This window comes from Ixodes scapularis, unplaced genomic scaffold (genome assembly GCF_016920785.2).
Source record: "Ixodes scapularis isolate PalLabHiFi unplaced genomic scaffold, ASM1692078v2 PGA_scaffold1__304_contigs__length_218370807, whole genome shotgun sequence".
In the NCBI taxonomy this organism is placed as follows: Eukaryota; Metazoa; Arthropoda; class Arachnida; order Ixodida; family Ixodidae; genus Ixodes; species Ixodes scapularis.
The window spans coordinates 92,267,977-92,287,090 of record NW_024609846.1 but is presented as its reverse complement, the minus strand read 5'-3'; the positions used below and the strand labels follow the sequence as shown (position 1 = coordinate 92,287,090).

The 19,114-nt window shown below is 50.2% G+C and overlaps 1 protein-coding gene across 1 annotated transcript in view; it reads left to right on the top strand.

Moving 5' to 3' along the window:
* Window positions 1–14,280, top strand: part of LOC8031259 (solute carrier family 22 member 8-like) — a 32,148-nt gene extending 17,868 nt beyond the window's left edge. Inside the window, exons 9-10 of the mRNA XM_029980008.3 lie at window positions 8,279–8,539; window positions 13,763–14,280. Of these exons, the coding sequence (XP_029835868.3) occupies window positions 8,279–8,539; window positions 13,763–14,152 (651 nt within the window). The 3' untranslated portion in view covers window positions 14,153–14,280. The remainder of the gene's footprint in view (window positions 1–8,278; window positions 8,540–13,762) is intronic.
* Window positions 14,281–19,114: the final 4,834 nt, after the last annotated feature.

The window sequence follows — 19,114 nt, the reverse complement described above, 5'->3', positions numbered from 1 at the left end:
AATTAAATGACAAAATTTCCACTTTACTCAGAAACAGTCACAATGAGAGGCATTAAAATCAATGTGGGCAGCGGTGCCCGGAACTTTAAACAATAGCCAAAAATTTTATTCACCCAATCTCTTCCATATATTAAAAAATTAGAAAAGGTACTTTCTGATGTTCCCGAGAATTATTTTTTTTTAAAGAAGGCCTCTCCAACCACGCCTCCAGGCACCCGCCTCGTAGGCGACGCACGCCGGTGTTCGCCAGCGAGGCGTCAACGGTGTAAGACACCACCGCAAGGTCTTCAACGCTCTCCTGAAAACACGTTTTATTCAGTTGAAGTGGACGTTATTCTGACCTCCATGCATCCGTATCCTCTTTACGTTACGCTACGATACTGACGTTTTAATTTTACTGTACTTCTGCCCGACTAACTGCCGACGTTATCATCTTGTATTGGTGAAGAGCGATCCTGTCTGAATTGTTTTTACATCTGGACATACGGAATGCGCGGGAATGCGTTTAGGAACGCGCGGGACACATTCCTAAACTCAGGAAGCAGACGATGAAGGCCTGCGCTCGTCGGCAGTTATGTAGGGAGAAGTAGAGTAAAATTAAGACGCCAGTATCACTACGTAACATACAGAGGATACGGATGCATGGAAGTCAGGATAATGTCCACTTCAACTGAATAAATCGTGTTTTCAGAAGAGCGTCGAAGACCTTGCGCCGGCGTCTCGCACTGTTGACGCCTTGATTGCAAACGCCGCCGTGCGCCGGCTACGACGCGGGCGCCTGGAAGCATGATCGAAAAAACTCATTAAAAAAAAGAATTACCAGCAACAACAAAAAGTACTTTTCTAATTTTTTGATATATTGAACAGATGGGGTGATTTGAATTTTTCGCTATTTCGAAAGTTCCGGGCGCCGCTTCCCACGTTGCTTCTTATGACTGTCAATGTGGCTGTTTCTGCATAAAGTGGAGAGTTTGTTATTTAATTAAAACGCAACAAAACTAGGCTTTGAAAATTTAATACAAGCAATTCAACTACTAGTCCTGAAAAGACCAGCAAAAAAAAAAAAATGTTTGTGGCTAACGTTCAAATCCAAGGTGACTGAAAAAGAACTAAAAAATCTCAGTTTCTTTTTTTTGGAGTTCATATTTGGACTCAAAATGGCGTCTTTCAATGTTTGTAATTTAATGTAAGATAGGGCATTTTAATAATTATTTAAGCACCCACATACATTTTTGTCGTACGCCACCGTTTTTAACAACGCTTCTCTTAGCTACATGGGTTTTACGCAAATTAAAAAAAAAAAAATTAAAACCAAGATACGAGAAGAAAAAAAAATTACAAAAATAATTCTTTGAGTTTAGAGGCTTCTTTATTTAGATTAATTTTTTTCGTAGATATCCCAGATATGAAAAAAAATGGCGCGTCTCCTTTGGCATGGAATGACCCTACGTAGATCGCCGTGATCGACCCTCCGCACACACTGCGTAAAATTGCACGTACACCGTAAAAAAATTGTTTGTTTTTTTTGCAGCCGACGCTATGTGGAGCGCAAGTTCGTCTGCTTCTCGAAAAGAGGTTGTGTGGATGTCAGAACGCCGAGCTCTTATTGGCTGTTTGAAAAAAAGAAATAGTGGGCAGACCTCAAGGCAAGCAACCATTCAGGTCTACCCACTAGCCTTCCAATCTAAAGCCAATCAGAGATCGGCGTCGTTCTGACGTCACAGGAACTGCTGCGCGAAAAGCAGACGACTTGCTCTCCGCATACAATCCGATAGAGGCAATCATGCAGCGCCACAAACTCCTCTTGACGGCGCTTGCCGTCTCTGTGCGTTTTCTACCGCCGGCTAAACCGATCACGCGCACATAAAACATTCACTGTGCCCGATCGGTCTAGTCGGGGATAGCAGGCGCAGGAAGACGACGAGCACCGTGACGTCACAAGTTTGGCTCTGCTTGATTGGCTCCATCGGACCGTCGCGTCGGCCGCGGTCGGACTTGGAGTGAAACGAGGTTGTTCTTTTTTAATATGTAAGTAACAACGAAGCATTACTAAAGGAAAATAATAATTGGGCTGCGTGCATGAGTCTTTAGACGGCTTAAAGCAGTACTTCATAGCAGTTTGGCCCGTGTAGTATATACGATTGTTAACCCGGGGTTCTTAACGTGCACGACGCTGATGCGTGGTACACGACGACCGCACGCCGCTGCGACGCTCATCTACATCGAAACAAGTAGGGACGATGCCCAGGATTCCTACGCGGAGCGCAAGATCGTCCACTTCTTTTGCGGAGGTTGCGGGGACGTCAGAACGCCGAGCCCTGTTTGGCTTCGATTGGAAGGATAAGGGCTAGACCTCGACGCTAGCTGCCGTGAGGTCTACCCACTATTCTTAGATAAGAGCCAGTCAGAGCTCGGCGTTCTAACGTCACCCAGACCCCTGCAAAAGAAGCGGACGATCTTACACTCCGCATATCCTCACCGTTAAGATCCGCGAGTTCACTTTCCTCCAGGGCCGGTTTGCTCATCTTGCGGCTGCGGTCGCGGCTGCGGCCAGGAGGGATTTTTACGTCACGTGACCAGCTCCATGGGGACAAGGAAGCACCTAGCGTCCCTGCCTTATGGCGGAGTGATCCGCATCGCTTCAAGCACAAAAGCCTAATTTCGCTCGCAGAAACTGATTGCAGGGACTTTCATCTGGAACCTAATTGACCGCCCCTTTATACTGTAGGAGCGGCAGGTAAAGTTACGGCCAGGAAGGGTAAATAGGAGCCAAAATAAAGAAGAAACCACAGGAGATAATAGCGGTAGCAGTATTTTTATCTACCTCCGCCGGCGCCGGCGCCTCGCCCCTGCTGCTATGGTCGAGAGGTTTAAGCGCCGGTACTTGTCGTCGCGGCGTGAAAGTTCCGAGTTCAATACGCGCTAGGGACTTCTTTTTTTTTTTGTTTTTTGTGAGCGTCTTACTTTTTAGCTGTGATCCTTTTTATGAAATCATCCACTTGCACTACTGCGCCTTACACGTTTCTTTTCTGTTAGTCCCACCGGTCCCACCTGTTCAATCGAAACATCGGGAAGAAAAAAAAAAAAGATGAACGCAAATTAACGCGCTAATACAATCATTTCATTCGATTTGTTGATCCAAAGTCATTTTAAGAGTTTGCATTAGAGTGAGGGACCTAAAATGACTTTGGATCAGAAATGGAATTAATTATAATGAATTTCATTTGTTGTTCCAAAGTCATTTTAGGTGTTTGCATTAGAGAGAGGGTTTGCTATGTCGACACCTGATTCATTTTTGCATTCGGTCGTGATCGTCCGCTAATCTAACTAAAATTCAACAAGTAATGTGGTAATATTACAAAACGATTGCCACAACAAAATGTAAAGAGTATAAATATACTTTTTATCACATTCCATGCAAGTAAAAGTATGATCGCTTTTATTTCGGTTTTACTACTTTCTCAGACGTTTGACTAGCTGCCTTGCCTGTAGGATTTTGCTCAATCAGTGTAGCCACAGTTGCTAGTCTTTTTTTTTTTCTTTTTGCTTTTTTTTTTGTCTTTTTTTAATTGTCACAACTGCAGTTTTTATTAGTCCCAAATAGGCGTCTCTTGTTATTGAAAGGAATCGTAGCAAGAGCGTTGTATATTTAAAAACACATAAAACTAGTTGCTGGGGAAAGGATGCGTGTTTCGGCTCCGTTAGTGTGAAAGCCATAGCGATGCTGTTATCTTGGTTTCCTTTTAATGAACATTATGAAATGATTGTATTAGCGCGTTAACTTGCGTTGATCCTTTTTTTTTTTTTCTTCCCGGTGTTTCGATTGAACAGGTGGGACTAACCGTAAAAACCGTGTAAGGCGCAGTAGTGCAAGTGGATGATTTCCTGAAAAGGATCACAGTTAAAAAGTAAGACACGCGCAAAGTACACAAAAAAAAAAGAAGTCCCTAGTGCGATTTGAACCCGGAACTTTCACGCCGCGACGATAGCAGAACGCGCGAGGCGCCGGCGCCGGCAGAGGTAGATAAATATGCTGCTACCGCTTTTATCTCGTGTGGTTTTTTCTTTATTTTGGCTCCTATTTACCCTCCCTGGCCGTAACTTTACCTGCCGCTCCTACAGTATAACGGGGAGGTCAATTGGACTCCAGTTGAGAGTCCCTGCAATCAGTTCCTGCGAGCGACATTAGGCTTTTGTGCTTGAAGCGATGCGGATCTCTCCGCCATTAGGCAGGGACGCTAGGTACTTCCTTGTCCCCATGGAGCTGGTCACGTGACGTAAAAATCCCTCTTGGCCGCGGCCGCAGCCGCAAGATGAGCAAACCGGCCCAGGATACCAGACGACGAATCACGGCGAAAACTGTCGGGATCCTATGGCAAATGCCAATGCTCAAAATACGAATAAAAATGAAAATAATAACAATAAAAAGAAGACACAAACATGAAAAAATGAGGATTACGCTTAACTTGCTTTTGTTTCCGCCAGTGTTGTTGGTAACGCATTACAAGTAACGGCTTTACCGGTAACGGGTTCCGTTTTTTGGTAACGTAGTAACGTACGTTCGTTACATTTTAAAAACAGTAGAGGGCAACAGACCTACGTTACTTATTTCGAGTAGCGGCTACCGTAGTTACGTTACTCGCTACATTTTCCCCCCCCCCAAAAAAAAAAAAATCACACTTCAATATATTTTTGTGCTTTTAGGCACCAAGTTGTATGAATTCTTGCACTCGCCCACATACCTTTAAAATTATGCCTATCTTTTCTCCACGCAAACGCTCCCACTTCCTTAAAATATGACGCCTAGCATCTGTAAGATCAACACAGTAAAACGTTCTAATTCATTAAAGGGACCATGAAGGCAATTTAATTTCTTTTTAAAAAAAGGTGTTTTCGGAAGCATTGGGGTCCTGGCATGCCACACAATTTTTTTTAGAACGTTGTGACTCTTATTTCTGTACCTGTAAATAAATTTGCGAAACCGAAACAAACATTCAGATTTCTTCCATTTTTCGCCTCTGAAAAGAGAAGTGACGTCAGGGAGCACTTTCGGCATCGGTAAGATATAGTGCACACTCAGTGTGGTTCCCGTGGTTCGCTCTAGTGCACGGCGGTCTGTGAAGAATACCTGGAAGAAATGGACGACAACGCCGCGCTCGCAAACGAGTTTGAGCTCCCGTTCAGCGACCTCACGCCGACTGAACGGGAGATGCTGCTAAGGACGCAGAACTCTGGATTGGCGCTTTACGAGGGCGCCCCAGACCTACCACCAACACCTCGGTCGCCGCCTCAGAGCGACTCCCCGCCCCACTTTTACCCAGACACCGGCTGACGTGAAGGTGCTGCTCAAAGTCTTCTGGTCGAAAATGCAACGAAGAAATCCTGACACCGCTGTCCACAACTCTACGCAAGACGACAGCGCGCAACCAAATGCTGTGCATTGCTGCATCGGTCGGCAGTTTATGCAAACCCGTACGAAAATGTCAGATTCAGGCCGGAATGAAAAATGCCGGTTCCGCCTAGACCCGAAATTGGGGCACCAGCTTGTATCCAGCCTGGAACCGCGCAGTTCCAGTCCCATTTTTAAACCCAGGACCGTTGCAGCGCCGGAATTCCCGCTGCGCTCACCACTGGACTCTACAAAAGAATTTCGTGTTATGCCCTTAGCCGTTACAACCGAGAGATCGTCGTGATTTCAGACCCAGGCGGAGTGGGTCTGAAATCGCGACGATCTCTCGCTTGTAACGGCTAAGGGCATCGCACGGAAGACTTCTGTAGGTTCTGTAGAGTCCAGTGGTGAGCGCAGCGGGAATTATGGCGGCGCACACGGTCGTCCAGGCGTCGTCGCGTCGTCATTAAACAGTGCACGGAACACACACACACAGCACGCACAAGCACAGTATCCAGTGTTGAGTGCGTCGGGAAGTTCCGGCGGGCAAGCGGTATCCAAGTTGCCCAAGTATTGTCACCAAGCGCACCAGCGCAACCAGATGCCGAGCCAAACTGCAATGGGTCGGCAGCTTCATACTATATAAAGATTCAAAGCCGAGGTCAGTGGGTATCCATTCAGGGCAACGATGGGCGCGTCAGTATCCGTGCGCCCGCAGCGCGAACGTCGCCGCCGGCCAGCAGTCCGACGGGAGCGGAGAAGAACCGAAACTGTCGAAGCGCTGCCGCTGACTGCAACAGACAATGAATGCAAGGCGCGCGTCGTCGCCAAACACGGTGCACGGAACACACACACACACACAGCACGCACAAGCACAGTATCCAGTGATGGAGTGCATCGGGAAGTTCCGGCGGGCAAGCGGTATCCGAGTTGTCCAAGTATTGTCACCAAGCACACCAGCGCCAAGCGCATCCAGATGCCGAGCCAAAGTGCAATGGGTCGGCAGCTTCACACTGAATAAAGATGCAAAGCCGAGGTCAGTAGGTATCCATCCAGGGCAACGATGGGCGCGTCAGTATCCGTGCGCCCGCAGCGCGAACGTCGACGCCGGTCGAGCGCCGACCGACCGTGCAACGAGCGCGAAGAACAAAACTAAACTGACTCGCAGACAAAGCCGGGCGCGCGCGGGGAGAACGCCCGCTCGCAGCGCCCGCGTAGGGGGATGCAGCGGAGGCGCCTGTCCCTAACACGTGACACGCGAGAGACCACGAAAGTGGCGAAAGTTCTCCGCCATCCCCCCCTCCCTCCCCTCCTCCAGTCACGCATATGCGCGCCCACGGTTTGCGCGCCCGCTGGCTGGGAGCCGCTGGCTGGGAGCAGACCCTACTGGAACAAGGGGAGCGGATCAGATTCACCGATCACCGTGCGATTCCAGTGCGTTGCGTCTCACTGGATTCGACTGGTTACGCCCAGAATCGCGCTGATCGGAACTGTCCAGAAGTTCAGAACTCCGCGGACCCGAACTGGGACCGCTCCCATCTGACATTTTCGTACGGGAACTAACGTCGCCCGATCGACCGCACGTCTTTAGCCGACCTTTCGCGCAACCTACTACTGCACATAAACGCGGCATGATTGGTGAGACACCAGTTCGCAAAGCGAACACGAGACGACGCACGAAACCAAAACCAAGAGTCCGCCGCCCCCGGCGGTCGTACCTCTTTTTCTTTTTTTTTTGTCCATGGTTGCTCGATGCTTGTTACGCGCCCGAGGTAGCAGTGCGGGATGCGTTCAACCAGTGACAAACGGAGGGATCGCTTCAGATTATGCTTTTATACACGGTATGAAACCTATTAATTTCCAACTACAACTTAAAAACATTATCCAACGTTCAAATAAAATTTTTTTATCACATCTCACCACCGAAATCGAAACCAAGAGCGCGTCTATCGTTTGAACCAATCGCCAGACGAGGAACCCGTTATCGTCACGCTTCGACGGCGCACTTTAGTTCACCTTTCTGCCACCGCCGGGAACGATGCCTGAGTGAGACCCCACCCCAATCTCGTTTAGTGTCGATGGCGAACCAAATGCAGCCAGTCGGAACGAAGCGCCAACGCCACACAGACGCCTTGATAGGGTTCTATTCATCAAGGGGCTTTGGAGCCGAGTGAGTGCTACTAACAGATTTACTGGGACCGAGTTAGAAATGAACGCTTACGCAGCTCTTGCGTCCAATTCCTGCTTCACGCCGAGCTAACATCTAGAATGTATAGGCCTCGAATCATCTGCTTAGGAGCATCTTCAACTTCTTCCTTCATCAGTGAACGGAAGGCCGCCATTAGTATAGCACATATGCCGTTTTCAGATGATGATGATAGTGATCAAAGTGGCCAGACTGAATTCCGGAAAGGGTCTATTATTACCGCGCCTGTTTGCTCGATTGGTGCGGCACCCTAACTTTTGTTCGGGCTAGAACTTGGTCTACAGTATCTGAGATGTGCCTGACATCCATTTCAATCGTCGAATAAAACTTCGAAACTGCCTTCATGGTCCCTTTAAGAAGTGGCGCAAAAGTAACCAGCGTTATTTTTTAATAGGTATTGGTAACGGTAACGCGTTCTTTTTTTTGCAAGTAACAAGGAACCTATTTCTTCACTTTTTCTTGGTAACGCCGACAACGTTGGCCACCTGCATTTTTCAGATCTCATCGTATTTTGAGCAACGTCATTCTCTGGGATGTTTCTATTGTTTGTCGTGATCGGCTGTCTCTATGTTCCGCGGGAAAATGAACTTACATACTGTTATTGAGTGTAGGCAAAAAGAAAAGTACATCGAAGATGTGTGGTCCATCTTCCATCAGCTCCATGGTCTGTGTTGCCCTCGCAGGGCGGTCTGCTTCCGTTCTACTTGCCGATGGCCGGCTGCGGGGTCCTGGTACTCACAGCCGCAGGACTGAGCCTGGTGTTTCCGGACGCGTGGCACCGGCCGCTTCCGGGCACGGTGGAGGCCGCCGACGACGCCAAGGCGACCAAGCCCCACCGCAGGGCGGGCTCTTACTCCCTGCCCTTTGGCGGAGGACTGGGGGACTTTGTCTACGGAGGAGACGACGTCCACGGACCTGTGGTCACCACCATGCGCACCAAGAAGGTAGCCTCTCGTGAATCACATAAGCAGAAGCAGTTACATTACAATCAAAACCCTGAGACACGGACAAATAAAATAATGCGCAATTCTTGTATGTTATTATAGAGTCAGCTGTACTGGGCTTGTCGTACTGCGAAAATGAACGGAGCTTGTCTGCGTTTATCACAGGTGGCTTTGGTGCCTGGAGAGGCCGAGTACAGCACTAATACCCTCTACCTTTTGCTGATAATAGTCGCGGTTAAGGCACAATGCGTTCGGCCAATCGCGATTGCGCTGGGGGTCACGTGATCGCCCTCCTCGCCACCTGCTTTTTATCGTCTATGTTCGCCCGTTTCCTCGGCGCTCTAAGCCTTTGAGCGCTAGAATGGGGCAGCCGAAGCATACGCCGGAACAAGCAGCGGCTGTTCGACGGCGTAATGCCCGTGAGGGGAGGCTCCCTTGATGTGTAGGCGCCGACCGTCTCAACCTGGGTGTTAGGATGGAACGCATTCGACGTCAAGACCATGCTGTGCGCGAACGTGAAGCGGCACGTAGAAGAGAAAGTTGCCGAGCGAAGAATGGACACTCTGGTGCGACCTAGGATGCCTTCATGTGCGCTTTGCTTATACTCCGTTTCAAACATAGCGTGCAACGTAGTCAAAGCTAGCGCGCCGGTTTGCACAGCCGACCGCGACTACGTTCGCCCCACAAAATAGTGCGGCCCCTGAAAAAAAAAAAAAAAAAAAAGTCGAAAAGTGTACATCTTTGTAGCTAGTAACTAATAGTGGCGTTATGATTTCGAGGGAACACCGATTCTTTTTCAATAAAAAGGAAAAGATAATGTAAACCACTCCAAATTATTTTCCGTTTTCGTTCGTGCGGCACTCGCACTCGCTTCGGGTTTTCGGGTTGTGCGGCTGCCCCTGCCTCGCCGGTTTCGTGAAGATGGCGTCTTACGCGGGAAGCTTTCTTTTCCTGCTCGGATATTTTCGAAGATTCGTTGTGTGAAGATCTCGAAAAAGTGCAAGCAGGTGATCGCCAACGTGTATGCGAGTTCAAGAACGTGTTTCCCGGAGACGTCGGTCCGTGAGGTCCTGGAGACGGTCAGTAACGACACCGGAGTGTCTGGCAAGGTGGCGTCCCCGAAGCGAAGACCTCGCAACGTGAAAGTTCCGAGCACGCGGACAGTATTGTGAACTGCCACCTGTTGTTTCTGGTGTTGAAATCGGCCTTATGGCTTCAAAGTGAAACAAGCGTCAAGAAGGAACTGTGTCGGTGATGAATCGTGCCTACGGCTCCGTCTGCTTGGGGGACCTTACAGCAGGCGGTGCCCGTGATTGCATTCCGAAGCGTCTGGGTTCTTCTGCCTGCGGGACCGTAACCATGGTCGGCTCCGTCTGCCTGAGGCACCTTAACCTTGGTCGGCTAAGTAAACGACGCTCATGCCCGTGTCTGTGTTCCGAGGCCCCTGCTTTCCTCGAAAAGGAAACAACACTCGATCCTGATCTCGAGTGCCGTGTGTTGTGTACGCGTCTATTGTGAATCGCTCCCGGTTCATGGGGGCGCCGGCACCAGAGCACCGAGATACTGCCGTCTGGATGACTTCTTCCATACACCGGCGAGTATTCTGACTCTGAAGGAAACTTCCATGAAGTCACATCACGTGAGGGAATGCCAAGCCGTCTGAACAATGGCAGTGCGGTCCCCTAATCACAATATTCGTTATATAAAGGACCGTCCACCACACTCTCAGGGTACTCTCTGATTTTCACGCTACCACGTAAATAAACGGCTTTAAATAGAGACGCCCTGGATCTCGACCGTTCTTCCGTTTTGACGAGGCCGGCGCAAGTTCGAGCGGAACACCAGCCCCTAGTCTACCTTCTTATAAATAAAATCAACAAGAAAAGAGGAATTGAAATATGCACTTCCGCAATACGCACAATCTTGCACAAAAAATCGGTCGAGAAAAAAAAAAAAAAAAAAAAAATCTTTGCGCCCTAAGGGGATTCGAACCACCGCCACCGAGATGTCGGCATCGCAAGAGCAGCGCCTTGTACCGCTCGTCCACGAAATCTCGCGGAGTAACACAATTTTGTGTGTTTTTTCATGCGCACTACTTCAGTAGCTTTCCCAGCGTTGCACGCGATGTTTGAAACGGAGTATAGGGTGGTGGCATCTCGCCATTTTGTCACACACGTTTGTTTTTATTTTTTGTTCAGAAGCGCGAGAAAGAGCGTGTCCCTGCACGCGCTTGTGGCGCTGACTGTGCTATGGCGACATTTTGTTTTCGTCGATTTCTTTGTATTTTTCCCGTGAGCGCGTGCTGTCGGCATCTGGTACTACAAAGGGTGGCATCACCCTAAACAGGAGGACATTGAGGCACCCTAGTGCGACCAAGCAATTTTTGCAGCCCGTACGCGAGAACATGTTTGGCTAGCAGTGCTGTGTGTGGTCGGTTGTGGTTTACGCGAGACGTTGTGTCTTTGCGAGCGGTTTAGACGGTTTGGACGAGGGTCTTCAGTCGTCGTACCCTCACATTGACCTAAATCCCTTCACGGTGTGTGCTACGTATTTACGCAGTGTTTGTGCGTAAGCACGTAACAATCACCGCGCGACGCAAGAAAAAAAAAAGTAAAATTAACGAAATGTCACATTACTGTCCGACGACAACATCACCGAAATTTCCACTCAATTACGTTGCAGTACAATAGAAGTGTGGAACCAGCTGACACTGTCGATTCACATCACGTCACATGATCGTCCGCGCAATTTTATTATTCGGCTATGTCTCAGATTATGAAGTTTCCCAACCAGCTTGCCCGCATAATTTCGCTTTTGGCAGTTACATTATTGGTTGTTGTTGCGGTTTCCTAACGTTTTTCGGTACTTACTCAAAGTGGGGATTGGACAAATACCTGAATGGTTAAATCGTGCGTTATTTTTTGTTCATTCTGAATATTCAAGCTGCATGTCAACAGTGGATTCGGAAAGGCTAAACAAGGTAATCGTCGGGATGCTATAATGAATTTGTGCACAGCATTACGTATCACACTGTGAGCACAGCCCAATGCAATTGCCCTAATGCGAGTATAGGTCGGTAATGATAATGTTATTTTTATCGGTTGCATGCATCGAATCCTTTTTTTCGGGGGGGACGATGGCGACGTGTCTATCATCTGTTTTTTTGAAAAAAGTATGAATAATTAATGTAGCATACCCGGGCTCATAAGCAAAAAATACAACAACAACGTTATTTTGTTTCAGGGTTGGCGGTCAGTATATAAAATATTTTTTTTGAACAAAAACAAGGCAAGTCTAGTTTCAATATTTGTATTAAAGAAACAGTGAACCAATATTGGGTTTGGAATTCACCACCTGCTTATCGCTTTGTGGGGCAAAAGAACAGAGGCCAGATTCACGAAACGATCTTACGCCAAAAATGTGCGTAAGACAAAACTTAAGAACAAATCCGTATTCACGAAACGAAATATTCGTAAGTTTTGCGCAGGTTACGACGAAATCCTACGACAGCTCCGAAGCTGTCTTACGCACTTCTTACGATCAAATCAGCATGGCCGACAGCGTCGCTCAGTTGGTCGCGACAACCAACGGATGTTAATTTTTCTACGTGCGCTTCTCACGCGTCCCGACTTCAAGCAGCAAGTAAGAAGTAAAAAGTACTTGAAACAGACCACGACGAACGAACGAAGAACGCTGGATCCACAGACACCCGGGAAAAACTCCAAGGGCCACGAGTACGGACTCCGACCGATCGGCAGATAGGCCTAGCAGGCACTCCGACTCGGCGCAGCGATGATCTGACGGTCCTTGGCGAAGACCGCCTGCCCACGACCGGCTGGCGTGCTGAATGGAATATGCCCGCGCGACCCTTGTGAACCCTTCCCGTATATAGTTTGATCGCTGACCTCAATTCTAGATTAAGAGGTCAATCTCTTCCTCTTGTCATCTCCTTGTTTTCCGAGGCAACGGTGACGAACACTGTCGTCGAAAAGGGGCTCTCATCGATTCTATCTGTTTTGTGTGATATCGAGCTCAAATAAACGCAGTATGGATTACCTTCGCAACATGGTATGTACACTTTGTTATTAGTATTCCATTTTATTCTGACACGACTGCACCTCACAGTCGATCGCTGTAACAGTTCGTGGGTCGCAATGCTGGTCCAACCTTTCTTCGCCATCGAGTTGCAATTGTAAAGGATCGGTCCCGAAGCACTTATCAATTCGCGGTCCAACAGCGCAAATCCAGCACTTCGATCAAACGCGCGCGTCCGTTCCGTAGTGTGAACAGGCATTTACGTGGCCCTTGCTTACACTGTCATAGTTCAAACGTATCTTTTTTAACGTCGGTTCGCTCCTGCGTCTCCGAGTCCGCAAAAAACGCCGCGGCAATTTGTTCCCATCTACGTCGCTCTGCAAACGACTGCGGGCCGTCTTTTACCAACGATGACAGTTGTGTTGACTTGGTAGCGATCGAGTTCGTAGCAGTCAATGGGGACGGTTACGCATCCCGGCCTCGGCATTCCGGCGAGTTTAAATCGTGTTAGCGTAGACATATCACTGCACGGATACGAACCCCAGACCAGCGGTGGCAGAAAGGCCGCCTGTGTTTGTTATGAAAAATCCACGTGTTCCGAACGGCTCCGAACGGCTCCGAACAAATGCCGAGCTCTCCGATTGGTTGTTCGTGCTGCCGAAGACGCCGTCGCCATAGCAACAGCACCGGTAAGGTTTAGTTTTTCCGTACGACAACGTCGCTTTCCTCCTCTCACTTAAGAATGCGTTCGTGAATACCGATTTCTCCTCTTCTTACGATGTTCTTAACTTACGAACTTCTTAGCTAAGTTGTCGTAAACTAAGAAGCTCTTCGTGAATCTGGCCTCAGTAGAACACGAAAGTGGCTTTCTCGCTCCCGAGAGCTAGAACCCTTAATCCGCGCTCGCAATGCTTATACATAATACAAAAGAAAGTCTGCATGCAGGTTCTAACGCGAGTCACCGCGAGATCCGTGCTTCGAATCCAGCATGGAATGATTTCAAGGAGAAAACATGGCATGCGGCATTCGTACCACAGATATTGCGGTGACTCTTGTTTGCAGACTGCCTTTTGTATGACGTATAAGCGGTGCGACCCTGGCTTTAGAACGTCGGTGTCGAAGTGTGCCTCTTCGCGAGCGCTATTCTCCTGTTTGCACACTGCAGTCTCCGACCATCTCTTCTAACAGGGCTCCCGATCCGGATCCGAAACGTCCTGCAAACGTCCCCTAGACTCGATGGCGTCCAGCGGCACCCAGCAAGGCGGCTTCGGAGTCCAAATGGCGTACCCCGAAAAAGGCAGCGTCTTCTTCCAGTCTTGCCGAGTGAGGGACCTGCATAGGGCGACGCTCGCCCGCGCCACCGGATCGGCGTCCTCGTCCGACGGCGACTCGGAGACCGAGTCTAGGCTCACCGACCTTGAAGACGAACTGAACCGGGCGTGGGAGCTAAGCGCCAAGAGCAGTCGCAGATCCTCGAAGCACCAACAGCAGCAACAGCAACAGCAACAGCACGACCTTCAATGTTTCAGCCCTGCTCAGAAGCATCCTCGAAGCAGTTTTAACGAAACCGCCTTCTGAGCACCCGACGATTACTTTGGTACCATTTGTGCGTTTTTAATTGGGATGATGTGAGTGAATCGGATAATGAAGGACTCGTGGGAGAATGCGTCACGACCTTATAAACGTACAGTCACTGACAGTTTAATTCACGTGTCTTGCTTCGGGGTTCGTTCTTCGGTGTTCTAATTAGCTAATACCTGAACCTCATTGGCTCCATAATATCACTATTGGGAGTCGCCAGGCCCTGCGTTTCTTGAGCCCTCAGTTATTATAGTTATGCGCATGCGCAGATGGTAAGTTAACGTGAAAAGGGCACGGGGAAATATCTGTAGGGCCAGTGGATCTCTGCCCACCTTCTTAGTCTCGCATGCTCGATCAGCTCCTCCTTCATGCCCGAGTCCGACTAGAGCGACAAACAGAAACAATAGATCGATCTCACCAAGCGTTCCACGCATGCGTGACGCCGCCATAACTGTAGTTAATAGGAGGCAGATGCCAGTTCACGAGTCAGCTCGTGCCGCCTCGTGCTCTGCTCGCGCAGACCTCCAGCGGGGTTGTTGCTCCCACGATGCATGGCGCCAGCGGTGGCGTACTCAAACTAGCCAGTGAGATCGGACTATTGATAGCGGCAAGCCCCAAAAACAGACTCTTTTGCGATTTGACGGACTTCGTAGAATAAAGGAGGCTATGCTCAAACACGAGTGTCATGCACGCAAGGGCAGTGGCGTCACAAGGGGGGCGGGGGGGGGGGGGGGGGGGGGGGATGCGGACTGCCCTGGGTGCAGGCCACGAGGGCGGGAGGGGGGGGGGGGGAGAGTCGCGGCGGGCTACGGGAGAGCGGGGGGGGGGGGGGGGGGGGGGAGAGGCGGGCTACCGCCCGCTGACCCTCGTGACGCCACTGCGCGAGGGTATCTTTGGCAGGTTTGCAATCACTTGGGCTTACTTCACCATCACCGAAGGACTAAACGCCTGCCAATGGTACCATCGCGAGCACGCTGCATGTGTTGGAGGCTTATCCGTGTCGGTTGTTTTTGTTCGTCGCTCTAGTGGGACTCGAGCATTAGAGATATAGGAGGCGCTGGCTTGGTATGTAGGGTGCCTACATGTCTGTCTGTCTCAGGGGGAAGACTTCCTTTGTTGAACCGAGTGGGCAAGCGCGTGATGCGCTGGCGCACTCAGTGCGTGACTTGTGCGGTAAAATGGCGTCTTAGCATTAGCCAACGTTACTAGAGGGAGTCAGTTTGGGAACTAGAGCTGCATTCACCGGAGGAGCGCGGTCCGCTGCGGTCGCTTGCGAAACAGTGGCGCTAGAGTCACTGTATGGGTTCCCAGAGTAACGAAACTCCGAAGGTTCGTTCTAGAACCGCGGCACGGCGCTGAAACCGAAACAATGGTGCCGCCATCGTGGGCCCACGCGTCGACGGGGTTATGAAGGCGATAGTGATAGGAATTGGAGCGTGTTCAAAAAGCTAGTTCATTCCGCCATAAGCCGAATGATCCAGCTGTGATCGGCACTCACCTCACAAAGCTTGCTTGTTGCAGTGGGCTCGAAATCTTTCGGTTTTATTATGGCCAGCCAAGCCTCCTTCCTCCGTTTTTTTTTCAATTGCGTTCTTTCTAAACGGGATTCGGAAGAGTCTCTTTCCACCCTCCGACCTGCTGCTGCACCCAAAACCGCAACAAGCAAGCATTGTTCCACTAAGTACACAACCTCCTTTATTTGGACGTCGGAGACCACGTGGAAAAGACGGCGCGTAAACGCGCGTTCGTTGAGCAGCAGAGCGTGCCTGAGTGCAATTGTTGGCTGGACCCAAAATGGAGGCGATTAGAGCCGCTTGAAGCGCTGATGGAGGCGCGTCTGGCGGTGCTTGTGTTAAGTGGTCGCTCCCGTCCAATGATGCTCACCAAGCCAAAACATGATCGGCTAGAGTGAGTATATTGTAGGCAAAACGCAAAAAGAAAAGGAATGCGTTACTCTAGGAACCGATACAGTGATTCTAAGTGGCGCTACTGTCGCAGTGAGATCGGTTCTCTCCGCACAGCGTAAAGCGCTCCATCAGCTGCGAAAGCTCCGCTAGCACGTGGGCTAGAATTAATGATGACATGCGATTGATGACCGTTGCTACTGTGCGAGTAATGACGATTAATGTCGTCAAGCTGAAAATCCAAATCGCACACAGCTTTTTTAAGTGAGCGTGAACATTTTCCCAGGGATCGCGTTCTGCCATACTTTCAGGCGCACAGCATCCTTCGGAGCGGGAAAGAAATGACGCTTCTCGTCATTTTTCGCCGCCCGTGAGGCGTACCCGCTGCGACAGCCGGGAGCGCAGCAGATGGACACGCTTTCTTTTTGATTGGGGAACGACACAAAGTTCCCGGCATCAGAAAAGAGCCCTTACGAGCCTGACGAGTCACCAATGAGACGAGCGAAAACACAAAGAAGAACGAGGCAACGAGACGCCGCCGAGAGCCAATCCCAGTGGTCGATCCCAGGTTTAATCCTAGGGTGACCACAGCGCCACCTCTTGCGCGCTGTACGAAGTGGCGCCACGCCGAGAAGGGAGTTTCCAAACTGACCCCCTCTAGTAATGATGGCATTAACTTACGCGCTCGAGCTAAGTCACACTAGTTTGTGCGCACTTGGAAATACATAACAAAACACAACAAAAATCGATTGTAAGAAAAGTGACAGATGTCACCACTCGACAAATAAATTGTTGTGCGTATGTCTATAGAGCCGGGGAGAAAAAAAGAAAGACGCTGTAAAGAACGGCTGTTTTTTCATAGTCTCCGCGGATTTCGATAACGAAGACCGACGAACCGAACGAGGTCCTCAAGTTCACAGCACCTGTCTTTGTACTGCCAAAGACAACTGACCTCTGGCCACCAGGGGTTCAAGCAACCCGCAATCTCCAACGTCCCCGTCTGGCCATTCAGGGGTATCGGTGGCCGAGTGGGCTAGCAGACACCATCTCGGAGCACGTGGAGTGAAAGTTCGCGCTGCAGAACCCAGGATCCAGGATTGAATTCCCACCCTTGACCGTTTCGATCTGGATGAGCATCGCACCGACGAGCGGTCGTGTATCACTACTGCGTGGTGCACGTTAAAGACCCTAGGCTAGTGGTTGTTCTGAAATCTGATCGAGCCGAGCTTCACCCCGTGCCCGTTCTGGGCGTACGTTTCGAAGAAATCTCGATGGACCTCATAGGCCCCATCGAACCAAGATCCAACAAGGGCAATAAGGTTGTCCTTGCTTTAATGTACACTCTCCGGCAATATGAAAGACCCACTGGGAGCGCGTGGCCGAGGCGGTGGCTGGCGGGGGCGCTGCGAGCGCTCCGGGCAATTCCATTCTGCTTCGAGGGGAGGACGCTCACTCGGGCTCAGATAAAGCGAAACGCGCTTATCAGTTTGTGCCGAGTGCCGAGTGAGCGTCCTCCCCTCGAAGCAGAATGGAACTGCCCGGAGCGCTCGCAGCGCCCCCGCCAGCCACCGCCTCGGCCACGCGCTCCCAGTGGGTCTTTCATATCGCCGGAGACTGTACAATGCGACAAGATTCCCGGAGGCTATCCCCCTGAAAAACGCAGATGCGGCCACCGTTGCACGAGCGCGTTTCGAGTTCTTCGCTCGGGTAGGCATCCCAAAAATCGTAAGGAGCGACCACCAAAGCACCAACTTCACGTCAGCATTGCTCCGTGAACTGTGGGAAAGGTTGGGGGTAAAAACTCAGTTTACAAGCGTCTACCACCCGCAAGGAAATGAACAAGTGGAAAGATTTAACGGGACCCTAATGGGCATGCTGGCGAAGTACATCCAGAAGCAACCCACTGACTGGGATGATCTCCCGTTTTTGCTATTTGCGTACCGGGAGACACCTAACGAGACCTGGCTTCAGTCCATTTGAGTTATTGTACGGGCGGTATCTAAGGGGGCCACTAGACGTACCGAGAGAAAGCTGGGAGGGAGCAGAAGTGACGGGGGCGCAGTCGACATCGATCGTAGAGTACTTGACGAAGTTCCGTCAAAGTATGGACGACGCTTTCGCGCTGGAACGTTGAAACCAAGAGTTTCAACGCTGGAACAAGGTGCCGGTTCTGCTTCCCTCGTCAGAGAAGAAGCTTTACGAGGAATGGAGGGGGCCGTTTGTAATTCTCGCGAAGCTGTCCCTTGTGGAATATTTAATCGATGTCGGAGGCAAGCGCAAGAAGGAGGAGGTACCACGTGAATGTGCTAAAGAAGTATGTTGAACGTACCGAAAACGCTACACGAGAGATGTTCTTTGTAATGGAAGCACCCGACGAAATCGGTGACGAAATGGCGTGTTTGGATGTACGGACCCGAGAGGACGGGTCAAGCGGGGGGCTGAACGTGGACGTGGAAGTTCAGGCTCACGAGGTTCAAGAACTGGACGAGTTGATCCGCTCCTACGATGATGTCTTCGACGATAAGCCAAATAGAACCACGAGACTACTGCACGAGATCCCAACGAGCGCCGACCCGATTGCGTCGAAAGCGTAGAGTTCCGGACAGTATCAAGGCCGGGGTACAGGAACAACTGAAGGAAATGCTGGAAATGGGCATTATACAGACATCGACAAGTCCGTGGGCATCCCCCATGGTGTGCGTAGAGTTGAAAGACAACAACATGAGGATCTGTGTCGACTTCAGGAAGCTGAACGCGACAACACGGGATGATGCCTACCCCATGCCTTCACTCCCCGAGATGATTGAGACTGTGGGGAGAGTTACGGTAGTCAGCACCCTGGACATGTCCCAAGGCTACTGGCAAATCGGTCTATCAGAGGAGGCGATTCCCAAGACGGCAATCCGTACGGAAACCGGCTTGTACGAATTTACTGTCATGCCGTTCGGCCTGAAAGGAGCACCGGCGACATTCCAAAGGCTGGTGAACGACCTCCTGAGAGAGCACCGCGACTTCGCTCGGGCCTACTTAGATGACATAGCGGTGTTCAGCAACA